The sequence below is a fragment of the Quercus suber genome, unplaced genomic scaffold, assembly GCF_002906115.3.
Source record: "Quercus suber isolate HL8 unplaced genomic scaffold, Cork oak 2.0 scaffold_505, whole genome shotgun sequence".
Lineage (NCBI taxonomy): Eukaryota > Viridiplantae > Streptophyta > Magnoliopsida > Fagales > Fagaceae > Quercus > Quercus suber.
In genome coordinates this window covers 123,695-134,081 of record NW_027069954.1, presented here as the reverse complement: position 1 = coordinate 134,081, position 10,387 = coordinate 123,695, and the positions used below count along the sequence as shown (strand labels likewise).

Here is a 10,387-nt window from a genome sequence, read left to right as displayed (position 1 = left end):
TATAGCACATAGCACTAATTAGTTACCAGGAACTTACTCTTGCTTCTCTCATCTTTTCTTAATGGAGGAGTAAATCGCATACATATGGCTATAGCACTAATTAGGTTCATCCATGGACCACGCCTAAAGAAACCAAAAAAACAAAGGCAGGAGTAAATGTAATTAAGCAATCGTAGTAAGGGTAAAAGTATCCTGGAGCGTTGTTTCGTAGTAAGAATCAATACTTTTTTTTTTTTTTGGTTTGGTATAAATTAAAATGAGGAAGTTACTTATAGAGAAAGGGTTGATTTTTTAATTGAAGACTTGATTTTTTATTTTTGCTTTTTAGAATCATTATTATAGTTCAAGATTTGGCAATATATTTCAAATGGCTTCCTCCTCATCATTTTCTTCCTCAACACCAAGTTGGAAATATGATGTCTTTCTTAGTTTTAGAGGTAAGGAAACTCGCAATACTTTTACGGATCATCTATATGATGCTTTAAAAAAGAAGGGCATTATCACCTTTAGAGATGAGGAAAAACTTGAGACGGGAAAATCTATTTCATCGGAGCTCTTTAAAGCAATAGAAGATTCGAGGATTGCGTTGGTCATTCTCTCAAAAAACTATGCATCTTCTACATGGTGCTTGGATGAACTTGGAAAGATTGTTGACTGCATGAAGAGAAGGGAATGACAATTCTGCCAATTTTTTATGATGTGGATCCATCTGATGTACGAAAACAATTAAAAACTTTTGAAAAGCTTTTGTTGCACACGAAGAAAGATTTAAGGAAAATATGGAGAAGGTTGAAATGTGAAAAATGCTTTGACAGAAGTGGCCAATCTTAAAGGGTGGTATTTATTGAATAGGTAATCCAATTTCACATATTTCTTTCTTTTAAATATTCAACTCTTCTTATCTTTAATCTTCTTTGGAGGCTTAAGAAAACTACATACATCTTTATGATTCTTTCAATTTTTCCTTTAGCTAATTAATATAATTTTATTTTCCAATTGAAAGAATAGAACACTGGATTTCTACTTGTTTTCTTTTGTGTGGCTTATTTATGGTGGTTTAAACTCACCACATAACGTTCTCTCTCCATTGCAGGCCTGAGTCAAAAATCATCCAAAACATTGTGGAAGACATATGGCATAAATTAAGTTATTCATTCTCTGAATGTAATGAAGGCAAAGTTGGAATAATTTCTCGAGGTGAGAAATTGGTGTCACTTTTGTCTATAGGGTCAAATGATGTTCGCATTATAGGGCTTTGGGGGATGGGTGGAATTGGTAAAACAACTCTTGCTAGAGTTGTTTTTCACATGGTTTCTGAGAAGTTTGAAAGAAGTTGTTTTCTCTCCAATGTTAGGGAAGAATATGAAAAAAGTGGTTTAGTTCCACTCCAACAGCTACTTATTCTTAAACTTTTGAATGAAAGTATGAATATAAATGATGTTGATGAAGGAGTTTTCACAATCAAGAATAGGTTACGTCATAAAAGAATTCTTCTCATTCTTGATGATGTAAATCAATTAGAGCAATTAGACAACTTAGCTGGGAATCATATTTGGTTTGGTTCAGGTAGCAGAATAATCATAACAACAAGGGATAAGCATTTACTACAATTAGTAGATGACATATATGATGTTGAGGGATTGGATGATGGTGAAGCTCTTAGTCTTTTGAGTTTGAAAGCTTTTAAAACAGATCATCCTCCCAAAGATTTTCTAGAGTTGTCCAAAGATGTTGTGCATTATGCCAAAGGACTTCCTTTAGCTATTGAAACTTTGGGTTCCTTTTTGTTCAATAGAGGTGTCGATATATGGAAAAGTACATTAAATAGGCTTAAAGAATTTCCTGAAAGTGCAATTCTTCAAAAGCTTAAAATAGGTTATGATGCACTACAAGAAACAGAGCAAAAAATATTCCTATATATTGCATGTTTTTTTAATCATGAGGAAAAAGATAGTGTAGTAAAAACACTAGATCATCTTGGCCTTTACCCTGATGTTGGATTAAGGGTTCTTGTTGATAAATCTCTCATAAAAATGAATGACTCGGAAGTGTGTATGCATGATTTACTACAAGAAATGTGCCAAGAAATAGTTCGTGAAGAATGCCGTGAAGATCCTGGAAAGCGTAGCATGCTATGGTCATTTGAGGACGTTCATAATGTACTAAGTAACAATATGGTAAGAGGTTATTTAGAAAGTTTTTGCATATATTCATATTATTCAAACTAGTTCAACTTATAGTAGCATTGGCAATCATACATTTTGCAATTAAGTAATCACTTTTGCTCATGATTATTAGGGAACAGAAGCAATTCAAGGCATGGCCTTAAAGTTGCTTGAATTGAAAGAGGCAAATTGGAATCCTGAATCATTTTCAAAGATGCGTCATCTTAAATTGCTTATAATTGATAATGTTCACCTTTTACATGATCCCAAACATCTACCAGATAGTTTAAGAGTTTTTATTTGGAGTGGGTACCCTTCAAAATCTTTGCCATCAAGTCTCCATCTAAAGGTAATATAGCCACCCTTAAAAATTATATTTTATTTCGCATTCAACGCTAAGGTTTTATAAATGCTAATTTCTTTTGTGTTCTTTTTGGGGCTTTTAACAGACTTTTGAGAGATTGAAATCCCTCCAATTGATCAAGTTTCAAAAAATTATTGAAACCCTGACTTTCACAAAGTCCCAATTCTTGAGAAATTGGTTCTTGAAGATTGTTTAAATTTACCTAGGGTGCCATCTATTGGAGTTCATAAAAGTTAATTCATCTTGTATAAAAGGCTGTAGAAACCTCAGAAGTCTTCAACAAGCTTGAAATGGATTTCTTGAGACTCTTATTCTTTCTGGATGCTCAAAATTAAAAAGATTCAGAATTTGGAGAAAACATGCGGCGTGTAATTGAAACTTTACTTAGATGGAATTGCTATTACTATACTACCCACATCAATTGGGCATTTGACCAGCCTTTCTTTATTGAATATAAAAGATTGCAAAAGTCTCACGTGTTACCAGCCCCTTTTTAATTTGAAGTTGCTTAAAGAAATGAATATTTCTGGATGCTCAAACTTGAGGGGGCCTGAGATATTGGGGAACGCTGAAAGTGTAGAGGAGTTAGATGTGAGTGGAACTGCATAATAGAGGTGCTTCTTCCAATGGTCTCTTCAAAAATCTTAAGCTATCTCTCTGTGGATTTAAATCTAGATCTTGGTATGATCTCCTCCTTTTTATTCAAGGCCAAAAAGTCCAAATCCTGTGGATTGTCTCTCTATCGGGTTTGTGTTTTTGACCAAATTGAATCTAAGCGACTGCAATCTCAGGGCAATCCCAGATGATATTGGTGCTTATTCTCTTTAGAGGAAATAGTTCTAAAGGAAATAGTTTTGTTTGCCTTCCTGACAGCATTAGTCGACTATGTAAGTTGAGAGGAATGGATTTGGATAATTGCAAGAGTCTTCGATCATTGCAAAGCTTCCATTAAGTGTTGTACATGTTTGGGGAGAAGGTTGTGCCTCACTAGAAATGGTACGAGATTACTAAAACCTAATTCTTTTTGTGAGGCAGAGCTTTATCTTTCAAATTGCAGTAATTGGTGACAATCAAGATTTCATTGACATGTTTTTTACAGTGATAAGAAACAACTTCAGGTATCTCTCTCTCTCTCTCTCTCTCTCTCTCTCTCTCTATGTTATGAACAACTTGCTTTGTATGTTTTAGGACTTCTCTTTTCGGTAGAGTTGACAAGCCTAATTACAATTGGAGATATGAATGGTTATTCCTGGAAGTGTAATTCCGAAGTGGTTTAGGTTCAAAGTATGGGGGCTGAAGTGATATAAAAGAACCTTCTTCTCGTTTATGTACTAATGAGTGGATGGGGATTGCTGTTTGCGTTATATTTGTTCTCTTACATCACCAAACAAGGCTACTATTCACTGTTTTGTCGGTTGATGGTGAATGGAAATAAATTGAATGTTGCTCCAAGCATTAGTCGAGCAGTTAGTTCATCAGATAATATTTGGCTACTTTATTTGCTTAATCAATACTGCAAGGAGTCAAAGGAGGACTAAAACTACTGAAGGAATGTGAAGCAAATGAATTCAGTGAGATTGGCATTAAAATTGAAACCATTCTAAACACGAAGGTGAAGAAATGCGGGTTCCGTATGGTATACAAGAAAGACATAGAAGATCTAAACCAAACTATGTCTCAGAGTAGCACACCATCATCATTCCTTATGAGGACTTGGGTGTTTCCATCGTAATTCTGACAATTCAATGGTGGGAGGAGAAGTAACATAGCAAGCGAACCCGTGATGATTATGATTGGGCTGGACTGGTGGAGAAGGAAGCTTTAATGATATGCCAAACCAAAAAGGATTGAAAGGCTCCCAGAATTTAAACATGGTAACTTTGATTGTGCAGAGTCAAGTGAGTACGAATGTGCTGAGGAGTTTAGTGATTTAAGGGTTCAAATACTCTGTACAGTCATTGAATCAAAATTAATTATGATATTTCTCTTGATTACTAGTATGTCATTGTCTTTTTTTAATCTTTAGTTTTGTTAGTTGCTGAACTATCTTTTTTCATTGAAGGTACTTGTTCATGCAAAAACAAAGATTTTAAAACATAGTGTTATAAATAAAAAATGATTATGGATTTTTGGTTAGTTTTTTGTGTTAGTTCCTCTTGATGTTGGATTATTGGACTTGTTCATGAGGAGAAACTATCATCACATGAGACAGGAAGACAAGTGCAGTCCATTTTATGCTTCTAATTTTCGCTTGCTCTAAATAAATTACAGGGTAAAATATGAAGTTTTGTTGGCCTATATATAGTTCATTATTTAAAAAATTTCAAAATGCAAAAACAATATATACATGCCACTGTAAACATTATAATCAGAATTAATTGTTATGTCATTATAGATTTATATATGTGAACTCATGTATAAACAATCAAATGATTAGTCTAGCTAGATGTAGCATCCATCAAGCTTTGTTGTTGAAGGTTTTCTATGGTTGTGTATTGAGTACTTTTAACTAAAGAAAAGCTCTTTTTCGATAAAGAGACGGCCTATTTTTCTATTCTTTTATTTTTTTTTTCTCTTTTATATTATTATTTTTTTCTCTGAAATTTTCATTATTACAATGTAAAAACAACCATAGAAGTTATTAAAATGATTTGTATTGAGCATGTTTGAGGACTTGTATTGTAATTCTCATAATGCAACAAACTTACAATCGAGTCACAGTTAGTGAATGTTCAAAATTTCAAACATCAGGAGTTTGATTATAACTTACTTTTTATGGGAATTATGTGGATATGCAAAATTACTTATTGACCAAATCATTCAATTAAGTTTTGATATATTCACATAACGTCGACATTTTTCATAATTGATTGATCCATGGTTCAACTGAAAAAGATCTACATCAGATAAGTTTTTTTTGGTAATTTGCTTAAGCTATCATATTAGGAACCTAAGCTTGTACCTTTATGTAAATATATTGCTAGGTTGTTAGACATGCCGTGATGGTACGTGATTTATCATAATTGAATGTTGAATAGTAAGTAGAACTAAGTGGCCTTAGCCATGTGCTCCTTTTATTTTGCAATGTAAGAAAATTAGCATTCACATCACTGTCCTTTGTAACCTTATGTATATATAAGATTAATGATTAAAAATCTTTTTATTATAAAGCAGCTGTTTAATTATGTAAGTTTTACCATAAGACTTTTGTGCTTTTCCCTTAAATGTACTTGATAGTTTTTCCACCATTTTAGAATTTTTACTCTGAATCAAATTAGACTTTTACTCTGAATCATATTATTACCAGGCAAAAGCTGAAACAAACCAAATGACCTATCTCTAACTTATTAAGTTAGACCTTGTTAAAGAGACTTAACGAGGAATTAGATTTAAAGAAAAAAGTAACATTAGTGGGGGGGGTGGGGGGCTTATGCCTTGGCCCCCATAAACTAGATTTCTGGTTTCATCCGTAGTATTAAAAGAAAATTTAATTAATTTATTTGACGATCACTACAAGAGGAGAAATTCAGGTATAAAAAAATAACACAATTTGATGTTGCTTCCGTTTCCCTCTACTTTGTCATCATTCAAATTAAATATAAATTTAATATATAAAGAAAAATAGAGAATTCTGAATTCAGACAAAGAAAACATTTGCATAAGAGAAGAGAGAGAACCTTGAGGGTGTGAATCTCGTTGGCCGACGAAATGAAGAGGCTTAAATGATTGGTCGCAAAAAAATAACTTTGAGAAAAGAGACAATAATAGAGATCACAGACAGTCAATTGGGACACACAGAGTGCATGATATAGAGAAGCTGTGGAAAGTTATGGTGACTAACTTTAAAGTAAGCAGTGGAACAGTTTCTGTTCATGATAGTGTGTTTAGGAAAGTTGTAGGAAGTTTCCTGATTCACTCTTTAGTCCACTGGGATTTTTCTCTTTTATATTGAGAAATGATCAAATACTCTTAATATATGTTACTTTATCTGTTAAATTAACGGTATCTTTTGATTAATGGAACATTCCTTTTTATTAAGTCCCAAAAACTCCAATTAATAGCAAATTACCGAAAATGACCCCTAATTAAACCCCAGCCAAATTAACCTCACATGATAAACACAATTAACTACCTATGGTAAACAGAAAACTAAACCGAAACACAATTGACCCGATAACGATCATATGACTGGTAAGCCATCAGCGGCAGCGACATGACAAAGCAAAAAACAAAACAAACCACGTAAGTTTTGGCCATTTCTGCTAAAACCAACGTCTGATTCCAATTTGTTAATTCATTTCAAAGCCAGATTTAGTGCATATTATGCAAATGCTTGTTAAAATAAAATTTAAAAAAATGGACATTGTAATCAAAGAGAGAGAGACTGAAAGAGTCACCAGCTGCAAGAATTCACATCCTCGTTTAAACAAACAAGGGTGCAAGTGGGAAAACGATGACACAATTCAACTACATAAAATAAAAAAAAGGAATATAATCATGAGAGAGACTACAATGACAGCTAGGAGCAAAGTTCTTCATCAACCTGACAGCCTGATTATTCTTTAATTAAAACATTGAACATGCCAACTATTTTTCTTTGTAATTTCGTCTAGGTGAAGAACTTTATTGGAAATTTTTATATTTAACTCATTTGGCACTGGTCAACAACACCTGTACATGCGCAGCCAGGGTGTTTTAATGTATTTAGAAGCTTAATGAAAAAACTGAAATTAAGACCCTTTATCTATTTATTAAATATGACTTAAAAAAATTAAATAATACTTAACTCTATTATCTTGTTTTAAAAATCCCACTAAAAAAAAAATCTTGTTTTAAAAAATATTTTTTACTAATTAACACGAACCAGATATATTTTTCTTTTAGAAAATCTATAGACACAAAAATTTGACAAAACTTTTCACATTTGTTGATGTGATAGATTGACGGTGGTAAGTTTGTTAGCTCAACTATTGTGCAAAAATATTGTGAATTTTTTTGTGTATTGAAAAAAAAAAAAAAAAAGAAATGTTACTCTCACAATATTTTTCACAACAAATCTTAAGTGTTAAGTTGTTATTAGTTATAATTTGAACCCACTACTAGAATTATTTTTTTACTATCAATAATAGCCTATAACAACATGCTACTTAAGATTTATTGTAAAAGTGTTGTGAAAAACATTGTGAATGTAGCATTTCTCTTTTTTTTATTTTTTTTTTTTCTTGTTTTTCATTTAATAAAAAAATATTGTTTTATGTATTGGCTAATATTTGGACTTAATTAAATTAAAATTTGGAGCCTTTTTTCTAATTGGAGCCTTAGGCAACCTTATCAATTGCTTATATAGTGGAGCTGTCACTGTGCGCAGCTGATACCAATTGTTAGAACCAAGCGCTTACCACTGCACCAAAAGCTATAACTTATGGTAAGGGCGCAATTTTATTCTTTTAAAAGCTGACAGTTCAACTCCAATGAGTTGATTGAGACTCAAGGCCAAAAGCTATAACTTTGATTTTCCATCCAAGATAATGGCAAAATTGACAGTAGGGTGTAAAGTGTAACATGTGTTATAGTTTAAGGTGCTAACCATGCATTCTGAAAGTTTAGGGCATAAAGTGTATTTTGGAGTATAGATTATGCATTTACTCACCAAAATTGTAAGGAATTAACCATATAAAAGCATCTCCAATAGATTAGGTATCAATTAAAACTGAAGAAAAAAAAATTAAAAGAAAAATAGAGTAAGGAAGAAGAAAAAACAATTTGATACAGATGACACCTCCTTCCAAGTATTCCCTAGAAATGATCTCTATCACTGAAATTCACCAATCACCATGGAATAAATTTCGATCAGCATTAGTTTTGAGATTGAGTAGTGCCACGAACCCAACCAAAATATATCCTTTCTTTTTAAATTTTCATCTAATTATGAAGCCTAGAAGTAAATAAGTTACTTGAGTAAAATAATACAAATTTTCTTGTCATTGTCCTTTTATTTTTTATATTATCCTTTTAGCTTTGTAAATCTTTTTGTAATAACTTTTTAATTTGAATGTTTTAGTGCGTGACTGTCCACTGTCTGTGGAATTGTCTGTCTAAATTATCCACTTATCCCCAATAAAATACCACCAAAGGGTATCAAGAAATTGAAGTCACTCCAAAGAGACCAGTTCAAGCATTTTTTTTTTCTCTAATTGTTAGAAATACTATTACTAGCTACGTTGTTCACAGCTTAAACCCCTTACCCCAAAGACCCCAAGCACTTTGCGCTAGGGGAGGTACCAAATTGCCAAAGAAGTGTGGTCGTAAGCATTTTGCTGCAAAACCAAGAGGGAAGTAGTATTAAGCTAGAAAAGGAACTTGGAAGTGCCTTTTCTTGCAATCATTAGCAATTGCAAAGTATATCAAAATCAAATGACTCAAACTTTCGGGATTCCCAAACAAACCTTGGTGGACGCAACTTATGTTTAGCCTTTATAACAAAGTATTACATTTCACTCTTTGCAAAAGACATATTTCAGATTAAACCATGTGAGGGAAGGAATTCATGGAAACTTTCACATACATTGTATAGCATGCTAATTGCCGTTGATTGGGAAAGAAATTTTGTCTGTTCGAAACTTCCCTCTGTTTCCAAAGATAAAATGGATAACATTAGAGAACTTGATGCAGCTCAATGTCTTTTTGGAACATGAACAAGCAAATTGCAGATTGGTATCTCAACACAGAATGATCCACAAACACCACAAAGCAAATGAAAGTTATAAATAAATGTGTTTCACTTATCATTTAGCTACTAATAATACTAATAAATCCATATATGCCTATGCTCATAAGTAATTAGTTCTGATCCATGTTTCACAATTCAGGCTGGAATGGCTGGTTGTTGTTGAGTATACAATGTATGTTTCCACCCCCCAAAACAATCTCTCTAGCACCTTTGATTTGTACCACCTGAGACACCAGTACAGTACCTTAGGTACTATTCGACAACTTCCCTTTTAAGATTTAGTCATATGTATAATACCCCATAATTTTATTACTTATTTAATTCTTATACGCAAATTAAAAAGGAAGCCCCCAATTAAATAGATTTAATTGATTTGGGCTTAAGATATTAAAAATAAGATAAATAATATGAAATATGAAGCTCAAGTAAGGTGGCATAAGTAAATATATGGGTCTTGATAAGCTTAAAAAAAAAAAAAAAAAAAAAAAAAAAAAAAAACTTTTTTAATCTGTTTGCAATCACCTTGGATGTTATCCTGAAAACCACATTACGTAGGCTAATAAGACGAAAATCAGTCACCCTTTTGGGTTCCTTGACTTTTGGGATTAGTACAATATGAGTCTCATTAAAATTAGGAGGAAACAAGCCATGATTAAGGAAATCAAGAATAGTTTTAGTAACTACATCACCTACTATAGGCCAAATTTGCTGATAAAATAAAGGGGCATACCATCAGGGCCTGGAGCCTTTAATGGGTGCATCTGCTTCAAAGCCACATGTACTTCACTGGCGGTAAAAGCTTTGTCCAGCATTTGATTCATTTGTGGGGTCACCTTTGGCNACCATGCATTCTGAAAGTTTAGGGCATAAAGTGTATTTTGGAGTATAGATTATGCATTTACTCACCAAAATTGTAAGGAATTAACCATATAAAAGCATCTCCAATAGATTAGGTATCAATTAAAACTGAAGAAAAAAAAATTAAAAGAAAAATAGAGTAAGGAAGAAGAAAAAACAATTTGATACAGATGACACCTCCTTCCAAGTATTCCCTAGAAATGATCTCTATCACTGAAATTCACCAATCACCATGGAATAAATTTCGATCAGCATTAGTTTTGAGATTGA

At 32.7% G+C, this 10,387-nt stretch overlaps 1 protein-coding gene across 1 annotated transcript; it reads left to right on the top strand.

Moving 5' to 3' along the window:
- The first annotated feature begins 367 nt into the window (after positions 1 to 367).
- LOC112007686 (TMV resistance protein N-like) lies at positions 368 to 2,725 on the top strand. Its single transcript, XM_065763397.1, has 4 exons — positions 368 to 624; positions 1,094 to 2,177; positions 2,299 to 2,514; positions 2,615 to 2,725. Exons 1-4 carry the CDS (start codon positions 368 to 370, stop codon positions 2,723 to 2,725), a joined length of 1,668 nt encoding a protein of 555 aa, XP_065619469.1.
- The last annotated feature ends 7,662 nt before the right edge of the window (positions 2,726 to 10,387 follow it).